This window comes from Gymnoscopelus microlampas (assembly GCF_963454915.1).
Source record: "Gymnoscopelus microlampas genome assembly, chromosome: 4".
Classification (NCBI taxonomy): Eukaryota; Metazoa; Chordata; class Actinopteri; order Myctophiformes; family Myctophidae; genus Gymnoscopelus; species Gymnoscopelus microlampas.
This window is the reverse complement of record NC_139941.1, coordinates 41600589-41618141: the sequence shown is the minus strand read 5'-3', so window position 1 is coordinate 41618141 and position 17553 is coordinate 41600589. Positions and strand designations below refer to the sequence as shown.

The 17553-nt window shown below is 39.6% G+C and overlaps 1 protein-coding gene across 1 annotated transcript; it reads right to left on the bottom strand.

Annotated features, from left to right (window-relative positions):
* Nucleotides 1–2427: 2427 nt before the first annotated feature.
* Nucleotides 2428–16272, bottom strand: anapc5 (anaphase promoting complex subunit 5). Its single transcript, XM_084055049.1, has 18 exons — nucleotides 16135–16272; nucleotides 14700–14982; nucleotides 14504–14583; nucleotides 14256–14362; nucleotides 13135–13381; nucleotides 12706–12772; nucleotides 12304–12405; nucleotides 11098–11288; nucleotides 10152–10233; nucleotides 9763–9855; nucleotides 9468–9649; nucleotides 7727–7862; nucleotides 7461–7535; nucleotides 6134–6255; nucleotides 5064–5171; nucleotides 4111–4258; nucleotides 3494–3656; nucleotides 2428–3197 (listed from the first exon to the last, which is right to left on the bottom strand). The coding sequence occupies exons 2-18, from the start codon at nucleotides 14895–14897 to the stop codon at nucleotides 2986–2988; spliced, it is 2313 nt and encodes a 770-aa protein (XP_083911175.1). The 5' UTR covers nucleotides 14898–14982; nucleotides 16135–16272; the 3' UTR covers nucleotides 2428–2985.
* Nucleotides 16273–17553: the final 1281 nt, after the last annotated feature.

Sequence of the window (17553 nt, the reverse complement as noted above, 5' to 3'; positions counted from 1 at the left end):
TGCCACTCTTACTAAATGGAGTATAAAACAAAATGTCAGCCTGTCACAGAAAATGGCAGAATGTGGCATCCCTGAAGCCAGCAACCGCTTCTACTTTCACTGTAAACTGATGTACAGAATACTAAGAAGGCAATAAATCACTAAGTTGGTACTCGGCCTTAATACCTACACTCCATCAAAGAGTACTTTTCAAAGAAGCTCCACATACCTCAGTGCCAGCAGCAGTGCCTGGCTTGAGTCGAATTAAAATTATTCTATTGCATTTTCAGCACATTGCTATTAATGTATTCCAAATAGTGTCCATTTATGTGCACATGCTCCATCTGGTGTCTGGTACTTATTTTTTCCTGTTAACATACAAGCCTTAACATTCGCTCTATTACACTTTGCTTATCGTGGGATTCATGCAACCTTCTACTCCTGCAAACACTCAAGTGTAAAAACTGAGCAAGATCCAAGATTCATGCTCTTATTTACATAGAAAGCCTGTATCATGTTCCACAGACCCTATATGATCTATTTGTTTATAGAGGGCAGTGACATGAAGCCAAACAGTGTTTGAAAGTGGCACTTACTGTACATTCAGCCAATAGGAACTTTCAGCATGGTGGACCAGATGGTAATTGGCTGAGGTAGCTGAAGTCCCGACTAACCCTGAGGATTCTTAGCACATATACATACATTATTTGTAAATAAAACTAAAACAAAAAAACATACAAGATTGAATTGCAAAACAAAAATGTGATTAAGTTCTAAACTACTAAAAAAGTTAAAAATAATATAATTAAAATGAATGTAATTAAATGCATACCGGTAGTTCTGTCTGTGCTAAATACGGCATCACAAAGGGCAGCAAAAGCCACGCAAAGATTAGTAAATTATACACGCTAAAGTGTAGGTTGCGTATTGCATTAAACCTAAATACTAGCGCTGTTCCAAATTGCTTGCATGTACCTAATATACTGCAAAGAACATTCGCTACCAGCAGTAAAAAATATGTTGAAGATTTCCCTAGCATCCTGTACATGATAGATTAGATAGGATAGATAGAATAAATAGACAGACACACACACACACACACACACACACAGACCTCCAGGCCATTAAGGGGCCGTTCCACTTATCTGAGGGACAGGTCTTCATTTTCCCATACATACTCCCAGAGTCCTGGGTGTTTTATGGAGGTTTTTTCCCAGAGGGGAACAGCCTAGGATCCTATGGGAGAGAAATGTATCCTATAGGGAGAAACGGAGCCCCCCAGGTAGGGTAGGAAGCTCAAAACAAGTCAGTAGCAACAGCAGAATAGCCATTTGACATTGGCGGAGATGTTTTTGCGCCCATGACACCCACATACTCAGCCGCACTGCTCATCTCACAAATGCTTGTTCCCTACAAATGATAGACAATTATTCATATACTTGACTCAGTTTAACTAATGGGTCTCACAGACAGAGGAATATAAATTATTTTGAAATACAGTGTAGTACAATCCTATAGCCCATTAGTTGATGTGAGCTTGCAAGTGCAACCTATTACCCGTTACATGGGTGTTGGGACAATTGAATTTGGCCCAGTCATTTGTATAAAGCTCATTCATCATTTGTTGAAGGACATAATGCCTGAAGGACTTTGTCCAAAATGCTGTATTTCAATAAGATTTCAGCAAGAGCGGCATTGCATTCTCTTAGATCAGACTCTCAAAAGAATCTAACATCATTGCTCAGATCTGTTCAAATAAATTGCATTTCCCTCACTAAGATATCTCATGATATCTCATTTCAGGACGGTTATTTTACAAATGTGATCATGATCCAGAGGAAATGTTTCTCCTCAACAGCCACAGCAACCAAAATGGACCCCATCCTCATCAGTATTCTTTGAGTGGAAACAGAATCATCTAACTCACTGAAAGACATTCATCTTGTGGCGAACTGTGATATTACCATCATTCATCAAAAAGCTGAGGTTGACGCAGCCCCCTAGCCATGACAGCAGCCCGATAAACTTTCAGTGTGACACTCTGTAGAATCGCCTGCGAACATTCATGTTTGACAAGCTGCGGTTGACACCGACAGACGGAACACATTGCTATTGTTATATTGTCAACCTAGGCCTATCAATCAAGTTCCTCCCTGATCCAACAGCAGAAGAGACAACGGCTCTATTCTGGTAGCATTAGAAAGTCTGTGTTAATTGGACTATTGAGTCGCCTGAAATTCAAGGTGAAGAGTTCTAGAATTGTCCCTAGGCCTAAATAGTACAAAAGGAATGTAATGTAGTTCTAACAGGGGAGGCCAGATATTTATCACCATCTAGTGGCGATCAGGCTTTAAAATCATAGCAGTAATTAGAACAAATATGGCACAACAGGAAAGCTATGTTGTGATGAATCACCTCAGTATAATGTATTGTATATGTATTGTACACTTTATTGGTGCATTGCAAAAAGAACAATTTGCTATTTTACAAAAGTGCCAAAATTGCTTATTGAAGAGTAAATCACTTAAACCGGCAACTAAGCCTCTTTTAAGGTTTCCGTTTCATGAAGTCCAGAAACATTATGGTGAGCTCAATGCATCAACACTTTTTTCGGTTCTCAGAAAATATGCCAGTCTTGTAGAGCGACTTTGTCAAACAACACCTTTCCACTGAAGACAAGACTGCTGAAAGTCTAATTCATGCTTCAGAGGATTGGTATGACAAAAGAACATTTTAAAAGGTGTCATTCAACTCTTGAGCAGTCCGCAAATGTCATAGTGTGTTACCCACTTAAGCCTGACACAGTCACATGACGAAAATAGCCTATGTACAAGCTCACGTGTCGTGATGTGAGCTTAAAGATCTGCTATTTTCACTGCGCAACACTGGTGTACACCGTGTACTTACTAGGACTAGGCTACTTTTACTGCGATTTCTTGCCTATAACGACATGCCCAATATAGGGATACCACGGTTAATGTGGTTAAACCTGTGACGAGGGAACAGCTACAGTCGCATGGCAACTGATGCTCCTGGTGACTGCAATTCCAGGTCCAGCAGGCGGAACAGCATGGCACATTTGTTACGTTGGGGTGTTTGTCCCGAGGCGTGGTAGAGCCGAGCCTGCAGGTAGTACACGTCACGGAGACGCTCCTTACAGTTCAACATGGAGAAATATGACGCAGCCTCTTCCAATGTCTGGACTGCCAAACTCAGAGCTGGAAAGAGAGAACAAAAATAAAGCCATGAAAGGAGGATAGTGCAGGATAAATATTATTTGGTAGGTATACTGTTTGGTCACCTTAAATAATTGTATAACTTGATGTGACCTATGAAATTGGTAAATATTGTGATCAGGAGGATTGAGATACCTGAAATTGGTAAATATTGTGATCAGGAGGATTGAGATACCTGACATTACTGAGACATTTTGATTTTGGCAGCAGATCATTTTGCTTGGTTAATGGTAGCTATGATAGGGATCTGTATTTGGCAAAGCGCCTATGGCTGTTACCTGCTTGACCTTGTCCATTTGGCCTGAACCCAGCCATTGCCATCTGACAGCGGGCTGCCAGCAGGAGAGCTCGGCCTTTGTCCATGACTGCTCCGTGTGCCAGAATCGGCTCCATGGCTTCATTTAAGACACTCAGTGCCTGTTCAGGTACTCCCAACATCAGCTACAGAGAAGACCATGAAGAACAATGTAAAAGAAAAAAATGAAGGAACAAAAATGAAATAGGTATGTATTATGAACCTGTCACTATGCTGTTTGCAGTTTGCATATACTATTATGTGTGGGAACAATAATGGAATGGAATGGGCAGCTTGACGGTACAAAATTAGCCTGGCATTGCCAGACTAATCACATGGGATCACACACAAGTTGCCCATCGTGGGGAACTTGTGAGTGATCCCACGTGATCATTCACAAGCAATGCCAGTACAGTACATAATAGCACTAACAGCAGGTTAGGATAACTGTCAGCAACACGCTCAAATGTTAGTTGTACCAAAATCAGGCTCTGGAAACACGGTATGTGCATCAGAGGAAGAAGATTTGTCCCCGATAACAGCCATCCCATAGTAAGGATAGTTATGGTTAGACAATAAAGATGCCTGTCTGTGACTGACTTGAGTGAAGGCCAAGTGGAGGATTGTCTCTGAAGCCAGGGCCTGCAGATGGTGCTGTCTAGCCAAAGCCAAGGCCTTCAACAGGAGGGGGAGGGCTGTGGAGAAGCCAGAAGACTCCCAGTGGAGCGCAGCAGTGGAAAGCATCACCCTGCAGGAGATATAAACAAAACAAATTAAAGACAACAAGGCAAAGATAAATCACTTACACACAAAGCAATATATTAAAACCCTCAAATCAATATACTATTGAAACCCTCTGTCATCACTCATTGCTTATATTCATAATCTAAAATTATAAAGCAGCCGTTGATGACAGAGATGCTTTGGTAGAGGTTTGGGTTGTGTAGTTATCTTGCCATGATGTAACTCCAAATATTGGCCAGACATCTTCAATAGTTGCTCCTCTTAGATAAAACTTACTTTCAACAGGTCTGAAATGCAGACTTTTAGTTGATAAACAAATTGGATTCTGCCAATGTATAAAAGTACATAACATAACAGAGTTATGATTTAGGTCAACTTTGTGCTGATTTCACTATTCGAATAAGGAAGAAGATTCAGTCGTACATACACTTCTCCAACTGAATCGCTCCATTTGCTATAACATGTGTAAGAAATGACAGTACAGTATCTTTATCAATTATTGTAAACAGATGGGACAGAAGAGAAAAATAAGGTTTGTCATTTTACACATCGTCAGAATACACTTTGTTCGTTTGTGTTCTAAAAGTCTTACTTTGAGACCTGTTTGACCATGCAATGTAACTCAATGGGGAGGCTATTTTGGCTGATATATTTTTATATCAGACAAAAACTATTTTTGTAGTTACGTCATGGCAACTACACACCAAAACCTCTACCAAATGTGATTGTGTGTTAAGAAATATTTCAGGTTGCCAAAATGAACACAAAATGTTGTGTTAGACGCAAGACAAAGTCTCCTATCCTCTTACCTGATAATCATTTCTGTACATTTTGACCTCTCACAGTGTACTTGTAGCCTCTGTAAAATGCTGTAGGCTTCAGTGGTCCTGTTAAGGGCCTTCAGCACTTGAGCTTTCCTGTTTGATGACAAAAACAAACATCATTAGAAATGGAGCACACACACTTCTAAGTATGACACACCCATCATTATTGATGTGGATTAAAGACTTAAGTTGGCCTTAAAGGGGCAAGCACTTTCTTTTGTGTGTGTCCGAGTATATTTCTCGGCTTGAGTATTCCATCTACAGATAACGTTCAACTGAATATGAATACTCACAAGATGCACATAAAAGACAGAAACATAAAGTCTACAGTGTGTCTCTATGTGGTAAAATGCCCATACAGTTGACGCAAAATGTACCTACATTCTAAGTCAAATGTTAGCCGCTTATTTCTGCACATTTTGGGCTAGAGCCAGGCGACGTGGGGCAGCTGCGAATTTAGACGAGGTAATATGGCGCATTTGTGGAGGTTGAAAATAACCAATGCCAGAGCAAATACATCTAATCTAAGATTGCTTTAAAGGATTTACAAGTAACCCTCATGGACTTTTGTTTGAGCCGCTGTGTTTGAAATAATTACACTTTTGAACAAGTTCATGGCTGGTAAAGTCAAGATGACAACAACAACTTGAAAGAAGAAAGAGTCCATAGCACCATAGCCCTAATTGACCATAGGTAAAAAACACAGATTTCAAAAACAAAACAATTATATTATGTACTGGGCTTGTGGTTAGAGTGTCCGCCCTGAGATTGGGAGGTCGAGGTTCAATTCCCCGGCCGGGTCATATACCAAAGACTATACAATGGGGACCCAATGCCTCCCTACTTGGCACTCAGCATCAAGGGTTAGATTGTGGTTAAGACCCTGCGACATACTAGCGTCATGTCCATCTACATTATGTACATCTACATTATGGTTGGGGGATGTACTTGTACATCAAGCCGCCTGATGGTGGCTCGGGAATCGTTGGTTCCCAAGGCTACTTACATATACATTTTAGACTAAGTTTGTATTTGTATTGGCTAGACAAATATACCTGTACAATCCCTCAGAGTTGTTTAAGGCAGCGATGGCAGTGACCTGCGGCTCTGCCAAGTGGTATTTCCCATCGTTCATGAATCTTTCAAACTGGATTTTCAGCTCACACAACATCCAAAGCTGTTTCAGACAAAAACATCATGGCATCAACAGCACTTAGAAAAAAATGTAAGTGCACATACCAGATATGCTAAATGTCAGGACAACAAATTTCATATTTATCACTAACCATGGTTCATCCCTAGCGTCGATCCCACTTTTCTATGCTAACTAAAGCAGAAATGCAAAACCAAGGTAGAACTTAGAAGTCGACTTCTGGCTGGACCCTGAAAACAACTGAAAGCAGGAATTTTCTTGTTTTTCAGCTGCCCTCTATGAGAATATCTTGCATTTGGACTAACCTGTAAGATATCCGCAATACAAAAGCCGTAATATAAAGAGACTTTATATGTCTGTAATTTGATATGTTGAATGTGCGCTATGTTTGTAGATATATATTGTGATGCAATGTATGTGAGGATATATATTGTACATTCTTCTGTTCTATTCATATTTTTATATTTATCTTTGATTACTTCTGATTCCCCCCCTTTCCTTTCTTTTTCTTTTCTCTTTCTTCATTCTGGTTGTCTTTTTTTTGTCTGTTTTTTACTTTACTTATTCTTCTTTTGTTGCTGCTGTCTCACTAGGGAAACAATGTGAAATACTGGATATGAAGACTGTATTGTGAATATGATGCACTAATATTATGCATAAATGTATTGTCTCTCCTGATGATAATAAAAACAATAATTTGCAACAACAAAAAAATACACAATATACACACCACTGCATTTAAATCAAATAACAGACGCATAATTATCAGAGTCTGATCAAGAATCTATATAATACCAAGCCCCCTTTGGCAGCTCTCACACAGTAGCTCTAACCAGCATTATGTTGATGCATATCCTGACAGCATTTTACGACAATGAAATAAAATGTCAGCAAAGGCGAGAATTACCCTGAATCTGGCCATGTAGAGTGTGTTGAGTGTATAGTGAGGAACAGTCGACAGCAGCAAGTGTTGTCACTACTCAGTGGTTACAGAAGACCGTGCACTCCTTATGAAGATCCCGTCAAGATCCCAGATTAATCGCTTTCTTTTTAACATGGTTGGTCAATTGCTCGACTTAATTTCAGCCCAATTTTATACAAATAATTTAAAATGTGATAAACCCCACATTGGATATTTTTTTACGTTGCTGTCTGAATGACAAAATGTTTTCAGCACATATCTGACCAGGGACCAGCGGTGCATCAAACTGGGCGGTAGTTCAACTCACCTTAGCATGTTGCGTGTGAGGAGGAAACTGTTCCTTCAGGTGCTTGAGAACCTCTGACACGGCACCATACAGGCCCTGTCAACAGAACAGCCGCATGGACAAAAAAAGGCTTACTCTAGGGCCAACACTGGAACTCAGCCCAGGGGCGGGCTGGAAAGGAGATCAATGTTGATTACCTTGCAGCAAGGCAGGGCATACAGACTAATGGGGGGTATTGTAACAGCAGGACAGCAACCAGACAGATGAGATTAAATCGGATGCGCTACCTGCTCAGCATGCAGCTCCGCCAGGTGGCATAGCGCCACAGCGAAGGCCTCGGTGTTGTTCTGTTGGACGCCAAAGTTGACTGGCTCCAGACTGCTCATGTTCAGAAGAAGCTGGGCCTGTTGCTGAGCCATGGTGCTGCACAAGACAAGGTGATGGAATAGGAGGAAATATGTGAACAAGCGCAAAGTCAGAGAATATTAACTTGTTCAGTTATTGTCCAGTTGGCCACTCGTATAGTTCACTGCAGCTCAACATACAAGTAAAAACATGCTCATAGGCAGTGGCGGAAAAAGTACTCAATTGCTTTACTTAAGTAAAAGTACCATTATTGCAATGTAGAATGACTCTGTTACAAGTAAAAGTCCAGAATTCAAAATTGACTTGAGTAAAAGTACAGAAGTATTGGTATCCAAATGTATTTAAAGTACCAAAAGTAAAAGTACTAAAATGTTCGCTAAATAGCAATAGCGACGCGTTGTGAGCTATTTTCAAATAGCCTAGGTATAAAATAGGGCTAAAGTGGTTAATGTATGTTTTATAATGTAATAATTTATATCTGCAGTAACTAAAGTTTTAAAAATAATTGTAGTGGAGTAAAAGTACAATATTTGCCTCTCAGATGTAGTAGAGTAGAAGTAAAAGTATAGACAATTGGAAATACTCAAGTAAAAGTACCTCAAAACTGTACTTAAGTACAGTACTTGAGTAAATGTACTAAGCTACTTTACACCACTGCATACAAGTAAAAACATGCTCACTGGTGATTCATAGCCAGCCTAGTGGAGTTGTCCTATGATAAGCATGTTGACAATTTCCAAATATGTTGCAATCTGATTTGATCCACAATTACTATTTTGCCTACAAAACTACAATTAAAGTCAAGCTGTCGTTATTTTTAAGTCCAGTTACTTTTTATATAATTTTCCACTGGTATATTTTTCACAATAATTCCATTCCACATAAATGTGGAAAACACATTTTTTTGTGTCTGCCCTGACAATCGTGCCAAAATGAGGCAGGCAACAGAAATCTACCAGAAATGTATTTACTTATGTATTTTAAAGTTAATACATGAAGTTAACACATCTAAAATATCCTCAGCGGTAGGCACCTACATAATTAGCTTTGGAGCGGTATCTCCGTGGTTGTTTTCAAACTGGGGAATACCAGTTCTAACCATACAGAACCAGAGGTGTTGCAAAAAAAGCTACTAAAGTGAATGGTATGGCTATTATTTAGCATCATGGCTTTTAATAAAATTAATATTGCTTATGAGCTTTGCCTTAGCTTTTTGGTTGATAGCAACAACTGACATTAAGGTAACGTGATATCACAAAGTGCTATGGCCGCACGATTATGACTAAAATGATCATCCTGATTATTTTGCTGAATATTGTAATCACAATTATTATGATTATTTAGTATATGCATGATTATGATATTTGCTTCTTAATGTTTTTGTTTCAAAATGTGCTTCCTGGTACCATATAGGGAAATAAACCATTAGCCAATAAGAATAAAATACACTTTAGAATGGACGAATGTCTGAGTCACTCAGTGTTCCTGCCAGGAAAGATTTGAACTGTAAATAGTTCTCATGGTCAGAAACAGCAGATAAACCAATTACTCTTTAGCACAGATCAGAATGTGTGGAAGCTCTTTTCTCAGTAAATTAGCATTTTTGTGAGACTGAATGCCAAAGAACTGTAGTCTCAGCAAGGCAAGGAAAGGGAGACTGACCTCTTGCCATACATCCTCCATATGGAGGTAGTCTGGGCTAGGCTGATCTCTATCAGCTCTGACAGACTGTGCTTCCAGTGCAGGATATCTGTGTCCTTCAGTGCAGCCATCAGCTCATGGGCTGTCTTGCCCTGTACCGCCCCCTGCTGGACCAATGACTGAATCCCCAGAGAAGCCAAATACTAGAGAAGAGAGAGCATAGAGAAGTGTGGGTGGTGCAGTTAATGCACATCTAGGTAGTATTAACTGCCACTGTCCTGAATTGTTGCTGTCTGAAGGCTCATGCTTTTCTTACCGGAAGACAGAAATGTGCAGCCATTTTCACAGAATCCGCAGTCAACACTGAGCTGTTAGATCCTTTCATCTGTTCCAGTGTGTAGAGCCAACTCTGAGGCATGACAGCGCAAAAGAAAGAAAAAAAAGAGTAGAGGGAAAACAGTTTGAGATAGAGAAGAGACACAAAAGGTGCATTCAAAAAATATTTAAAAGAACATATTTTATTTTACCTTTATTTATTTAACTAGGAGAAAAAGAAATCTCCTTTCCAAGGCAGCCTTGGGTCATAACAGGCAGCAGTGCAATTTAAAACACACATGAAAGAAGCAATACAATAAAAGCTAAGAATAAATCAAATTAAAGTAACAAAATTAAACAATAATAATAAAAAAAAGAGCATCATTTTACCAGACAGTGCTGCAAGCACACATGATCGTTGGACTCCTGGGCGATGCGGATAGCCTCTTGTAGAGCCAGGCCAGCTTGCTGACTGCAGAAGAAACAAAACTGTATCAGTCACATTTTAACCAGAAGGGAGGTTGGCCTAGAGATAGAGGCTGACTAACTTTAAATACTCTGGTTGTAGCCTCTGCACCTCTGTAAGCTGATTGTATGACGTTCTGTATAGTAGTGTGTATATCTGTCTGTCTCTTATATGTCATCATGATTTGTATGCGTGGGGATCTCATTTTAAACAAGCTTAGTGCTTTATGAGCCTTCCAGTTTAGTAGACCTTGTATTGTGAATTTGTACTTCCATGTACTGTTGTTCTCATGTCTTACTAAATAAAGTACATCAATCAATCAAGCCACAGGTGTCCCAGTATTCTGACCTCAGTAATTAAACAATGTATATTGCATAGAATGCTTTGTGCGTGTGGGTACGTGCGCCTTTGTCTCTACTAACAAACCCATGCATGCATGTGAAAGGGAGAGTTCAACAAGTCTATTGCAACATTCACACTAACAGCGACAGGCTAAAAGTCATTTACAAAGGAAGACAGTGGCATAAACCCAAAACTTGTCGCTGCTTCGGGGGTCAATCTTGAACTGGCCTCAACGTTTTCAACGCTCCACTGACAGGGTGAAGGATCAACACATTTTGTTGCACCGTTTCCAGTCCCCTTGACTCACAATTCTTGCTCTGTACTGTAAATGGAAGGGTCAGACTCATTCTTGCCGGTAACGAGATGAGTTCCCTTTATATTTATGCAATGTCTTCAGCAACACTTGGCGATTCTGCGGCAATGTTTTGCAGCAACAATGTGAACGCAGTATGTCTGTGTAACTTGACAATAAAGCCTAATCCAAATTATTCTAGATGTGTATAAAGGCTTTCATTAAACATCACTCACTAGTGGCCAAAGCGACAGTGCAGACTGGCTAGATTGAGGGCAGCGTAGCGAAGGCTCCTGCCATAACCCTCATCCCCATTGCTCTTTCCTTCACTGCCCGACAGGATGAGGCGGTCAAAGTAATGCAGGAGACTGTGTGTGGAGATGTAGATGTCCTGAACTCGTATGCTGTTCAAGTAGTTCAGGTAATGCTGAGGAAGAGACACAAGGCAGCCAATTAAAGACAAACATCTGCCTCTCTGGGTTCTCTCTTAAACCTACTGAATGACATTCGCAATAATGATGTTTCCTTTTGTTTGTTTTTCTGCTTTATTTAAATAGGACAGTAAAAGAGAAAATGGATGGTGAGCATAGAGGAAAAATGAGAGGAAATCCAGTTTGGCAAGTAAAAAGCAAATGTTGAGACAGCTTGTTTATACAGACTATTTGGTTTGTAGAACAGTTATGGTGAATGCTAAAATCCATCTGCCCCTACCATCGACGGTTAACTTCTTAAAGGGATATTTCACTTTCAAACATGTTTGGGGTAATTTTAACGTCTACTCTGGCTTTTGTGAGCACCACAGACAGTTTTTAAGTTGCTTGATTCAGTATTTAGATATTTGATATTCATTTTATCAGACATGCCCCCTTCCTATACTGTACAAACCCATTGTAACTTCAAACCCCATTTTAACCATGTTAGATTCATCGAAAACACCTGTCCTTGGTTCTGGTGACTGATATTGTCCTTCTAATGCGTAAGGAGCCGTGTTTTTTCAATTACTTTTTTCATAATAGAAAAAACATATTTGTGAATGGCTAACACAGAAATCCATAAATGGGCATAAAAGGGACACAGTGAGCCTCAACAATGGCGACTCCAGGGCCACATATGCAAATTCTGTGTACCGTAGTTAGACAACAGTTTCCGTTGTGTGACATCAATGAATTTTACGCTTGTGACGTCCACCGTCGACCCAACATTGACATTGGAAATTAGGGATAGCGAAAATAGCCTATCTACAAGATCAGAACATGTTGCATCATGATGCGTTTTGATCTTGTAGAGCTGCTGTTTTCACCATTTTTATTTTATTTTTGGAAATCTTTTTGAAAAGATGCACAAAATAGGGACACCGGGTAAAAAAAAGTGGCTAATAAAAAAGCTAGTTTCCAACTGTGATGCAAATTAATGTGAGGGAGTGGATGAGAGTGGACCCTCACCGCTTCGGCAAAGTCTGGGTTAAATTTCAGCATGTTGTTGAGCTCATCCTGTAAGGCTGCTGGCTTTAGAGATTTGTTCTCATCATTCTTCAGAAGATAGGCCTGGGGAGAAGGGATGTTTGAAATCAATGCCAAATACCACTCATTGCTACTGCACAAATCTGTTTGCTCAACAGAACATAGTTGAATACTGACTAATAATCAAATAAATATACAGTATCATCAGTAATTTGTGCAGATGAAATAAAAACAAGTTGATGTGCAATGTACAGTACATAAAGTGTACAATATCCATTTGCTTTATTCTCAACAGCATAGCAAAGTTATAGAACTCAGGTACCGTATGGCAATGGCCTACCCCTGTCCTTAAAATGACAAAGAAAATTGTTGACCCTTGCTCACCTGCCTTGCAAGAAAATACTCTGCTTGTTTTTGTGAAAGGGGACCTCTACTTGGTGCATCATCAGTTCTAAAATGCAGAAGAACAATAATAAAAAGAAAATACAGAACTTCATTGTAGTATATGGTGTGAACTTCAAAAAAAAAAAGCTTCTGTGCAGTGGCTAATGATGATATATTCTAACAGAATAGATTATAGTTTGTATTCATAGAAGCATTAACAGCATTGACTAATTTAACTTAAAAAAAAGCATTCTCAAACCTATTGGGACTTTTAAAGTGCAATACATGCTCCTTTAGACATCCAAACCCCCCCCCCCCCCCCGGGAAGTCAGGTGAAATAACTACTTTTTGGGGTTAAAATGGGTGTTAAGTGGTTAAAAGTCAATTGCATATGATAAATAGGCACTGTACACTTTTTTTTTTACCAACCGAAGCTCTGACTCGTGCAGCGGTGTGTCTGCTGGTTCCTCCTTCTTTACCCGGTCCACTATGGCGTCCTCATTACCAGTGAGGTCCATGTCTGCGTCATCTGCAAACAATGGGGGAGGCAACTCCACCTGGCCTTTAGGCTTGCTGTAGTGGCTGAGGTAGTACTGCTGCAAGGACTTGTAGAGCTTGTACACTTGGCTGAAGGACAGTTTGTTGTAGGCAAGAAGCATATGCCTCATAAAAAGACCTAAAAACACGGATTCAAGGAGAATAATTAGCTTATTGCCTTAATACAGTCGATCTGAACCTTTGTAATTTGAAGGATCCTCAGTTTGATATGCATTACCGCAGGCCACGGACCCCCATTTGATACGATCCCAAACGACACTATAAAATCCTCAGTGTTCATTTAAATCCGAGTTGAGGACCCATAAAGAGTTTATTTTATTCCTCAATGTAGTATTAATCATTTAGCTGGCAAAACCCTAGAACCCTCTCAAGGACCCTGGACCCTACATTGAGAACTAGTGTAGTACAGTGGTTCTCAACCTTTTCAGGCTGCAAGCCCCCCCCCCAAAAAAAAAAAGATCCCCCACCCCGACAAGCACTTGAAATTGTAGGAGTTGAGGCATTACATTTAGTTTAACTCGGTTCCACAGATAAATATTGTGAAAATAGCAGATCTACAAGTTCACAACGTCTCGCGAGGCTGAGCATGTAGATCTGCCTCTTTATCACTTAATATTTCACAATTTGGCCAATGGATGTTTTTTATAGTATAGTTTGTTGATTACTTTTGACGCATAAATGGTGTAATTGTTTAACTTTAGTGGCATTAAAAAGGTCTTAAAAGTCTTTCATTGTCACTTTACAATGTGCAAATACCCTGTATACACTTATACTGTATGTTGGTTTGTTTACTGTTGAGTGAAAAAAAAATGTTGCACTAATCATCTGGGGAGTGGGGAGGGGACCACCCCCCCCCCAAAATGACCCACAGGTTGAGAACCACCGTTTTAGTACACACAACAACATACTGTATATGAGACAGCCTAGGCCAAATCACTGAATTGACAACTGGCTTTCAACCAGAATGTTAAGAGTTACAAAAGATTACTCACCAACAACACTGGTTTTATAAGCCTCAGATTCAAAGGCATTGTAAGGCGTGGGGAGAGTGGAAAAGAAACACTCCATGTGAAGAACTCCATCAGTCATTTCCTGTAGCCTTTAACAAATGAAACCAAACGGTATACAAGATGATGTATGGTCTGTAGTCAATACAAATGGCTAACATGTAAAAAAAATTAAGAGATTGAGAATAAAGGGGAAGCAATCAACAATACAATATTATCTCCAAAATGTATACCTGTATTTAACACCATATGCAGTTTGAGGACAACAATCTTCTACAGTCTTAATAAACTGTCCAAGAGTCAAGTCTGGTCCCTAGTGATGACAGAGGTGACCACAACTTATGAGAAACATTCAGATTCAAGATACATGCAGAGGTTGAACTGTATGCAATTCCACAGCTTTTAACAATATGAGAGCAAGTAACTAACCTGTTGTAGAGGCAAAATCAGTTTGTTAAGTCGCCTTCTTTCTGGCAGAGCAATCTTAGACGTGGCCATCTCAGAAAGCAAGGCGAGGACAGAGATCTTATACGGCGTCACCCAATCTTTGATACCAAACACATTGGCGTGGACGACACCGTTCGTCATCATTGGGTTGAAATACAAGCTTTCGTGCACACTCGCCATAGTTTAAAGGGCTGTTTTCAGGTCAACCTGACCCTGGCTGTAGTGCAGTGGTCGTCCAACGTTTTTCAGTCCAAGGACCCCCTAGCTGAGAGAGAGACAAAGCAGAGAGCCCAACGACATGGTATAAAAAAATGTGTTGCAGATTAAACTTCTTCATAGATTTCATAGAGCTTCATAGACTTGACACTGTCATCAGTATAATATGTTGGATTCATGTGTATTTTCAAACATTTAACCACTTGACACTTATAAACTTGACCTTTCACTCTGTACTTGGTCATTGGTCTGCTCTGTTTTTTCCCCCTCTACATTATTGATTGATTGATTGAATACTTTATTCAGAAGCTTGCAGAGAAAAAGCACATGGAAGTACAGTTTACAATACAAGGTCAACTAAAATGTATAGCCCAGGAAAGCCGCAATGGCTTGTTTCAAATGGAATCGTCACGTATTCATGGAGACAATAAAAGACAGACAGATATACACCACTATGCAGAACATTTTAAAAAGGTAAGAAAAACAAAAACAAAACAAGAAAAAACAAAGAAGCAAACCTCTTTGCCAAAAAAATAACCTATCTAAGCTCACAACGACTCGCAGCGCGAGGCGTTCTGGGCTTGTAGATCTGCTATTTTTGGTTAAAGTTCTCCTCAGAACAGGGATGCTAGGGTTCAAGTGGTTAATGTAAAACAAAAACAAAAAATTATCCTATCACACAAAGATTTGTGTGATAGGATAGTAGTAACTGTACAAAGTAAGTGTACAAATGGAACCAAATGGACCCGTTCCATTTGTACACTCTCAGAGTTAAATTGACATAGATTTTACAATATAAATTGCGGTCCAAGTGATAGAAATGCTATTAAATGGGGGTCTGTAGCCCTAATGCAAGTCAAACTGGGGGTCCTTGAAATTAAAATGTGTGAGAATCACTGCTAGGGCCGTAAAAAATCTTCTCTTATGGGGGTCCCTGGCATATCTTTTGAAATGGGGGTCCGCGGGCTAATAAGTGTCAATTTGGGGGTCCTTGACATGAAAACGTTTGAGAACCACTGCCCTAGGGACCCCGAACCCCTGTTGAAGACACCTGCTAGTAGGGAATTATACAAGCTGCTGTCTATAACAGCTAAACAGTCAGCTAACGTTAGCTTTAATAGCTAATGTAGCTGCAGACAGCCGCTCAATGGCAATGTGTGAATTAAAGCCGGCAAAACCTCAGTAACTTAATGCACGGTACCTTGCAAACGAACCGTCTTTGTGAAATCCAGCAGCAGACACTTTCTTTTACAACTTTTCCCGTAGAAGAGTGTGACTTTATGTTAATGTTTACATCAGTGTTATTTCTCTCACGCTTTGCTTCAAACCGCCCTCCTCCTGTCCACTGAAACATATGTCATAGACCACGTGACGCCGAACACAGATCCCCTCGATGAGACAACTCTCTAATGTGAAAATTTCACAACTTTACATTATTTTATTTTAAGAGGACCACATTGGATATAGTTGTTTTGTTATGCGTTGTTGATTTATATTTTGTATGTATTTTACATGTAATATTAATAATAATTAAAAATACATATATTATTATAAATATGTATGTATGTGCACTGCAGATACGTGTGTGTGTGTGTGTGTGTGTGTGTGTGTGTGTGTGTGTGAGAGAGAAAGTGTGAGACAGGGTATCAAGAAGACTCACCTCAAAACCAACTCACCTCAGAGGTAGGAATACTCACCCCGGAAGACTCACCTCAGAGGTAGGAATACTCACCCCCAAGATTTTCGGGGGGTAGGAACACTCACCCCATGACCTGAGAAAACTCACCTCGGAAGACTCACCTCAGAGGTAGGAATACTCACCCCAATGTTTAAAAAAAGGTAGATCTACCGGCTTGTGAGCTTTCCATTTTCACAGAATGCTTTCATAATGTGAGCTTTCCATTTTCACAGAATGCTTTCATAATGATGTTTAATCCATATCTGGATTAATCCATATCTGGATTAAATTCTTTCTTTGAAGGTATAGAATTAATAAAGTGCTTTAAATAGTGCTTTAAATACAAGGTAGATTTCATCAGAAAAGGTAAAAAGGTAGATCTACCGGCTTGTGAGCTTTCCATTTTCACAGAATGCTTTCATAATGTGAGCTTTCCATTTTCACAGAATGAATGAAAGGTAGATTTCATCAGAAAAGTGAACAAGGAATGCAAATAGCAAATAGCATGGTCATTTGCTATGTGTCTCCAGCTCCACACCTTGCCCCATCCACCTATTAGATATCAAACAATGAATCATTAAGTGGAATGGGATATTAGTGTTAAGTGGTCAACCCCCCTCCTCCCCTTCACTCCTGTGCCCCCATCAAACAAACAAACAAACAAACAAAGGTAGGAACCCAGAGAAATGAACATTCCAATGTCAATGTATGTTGTTAAATTACATTTAGCTAATTAAAGTGCTTTAAATACAAGGTAGATTTCATCAGAAAAGTGAACATTCCAATGTGTATAATGCAAACAAATACTTACTTAACAAAGAAAAATGAAGAAAAACTCCAGTGAAGGTAAAACACAGGTATAATGTTTTGTTTTCTGTGTGAACACATTTGTGAGAAAAGCTTTTGGTAAGCATTATTGAACTTTAGTTACTTTAGTTACTA

Coding starts and splice junctions, on each gene's coding strand:
- anapc5 (XM_084055049.1), bottom strand. CDS start 14,897: ATGGCGAGTGTGCACGAAAGCTTGTATTTCAACCCAATGATGACGAAC. Junction 12,773..13,134: donor CTGCACGAGTCAGAGCTTCG/GTTGGTAAAAAA, acceptor TCTGCATTTTAG/AACTGATGATGCACCAAGTA. Junction 6,256..7,460: donor CTCACACGCAACATGCTAAG/GTGAGTTGAACT, acceptor TGTCTGAAACAG/CTTTGGATGTTGTGTGAGCT.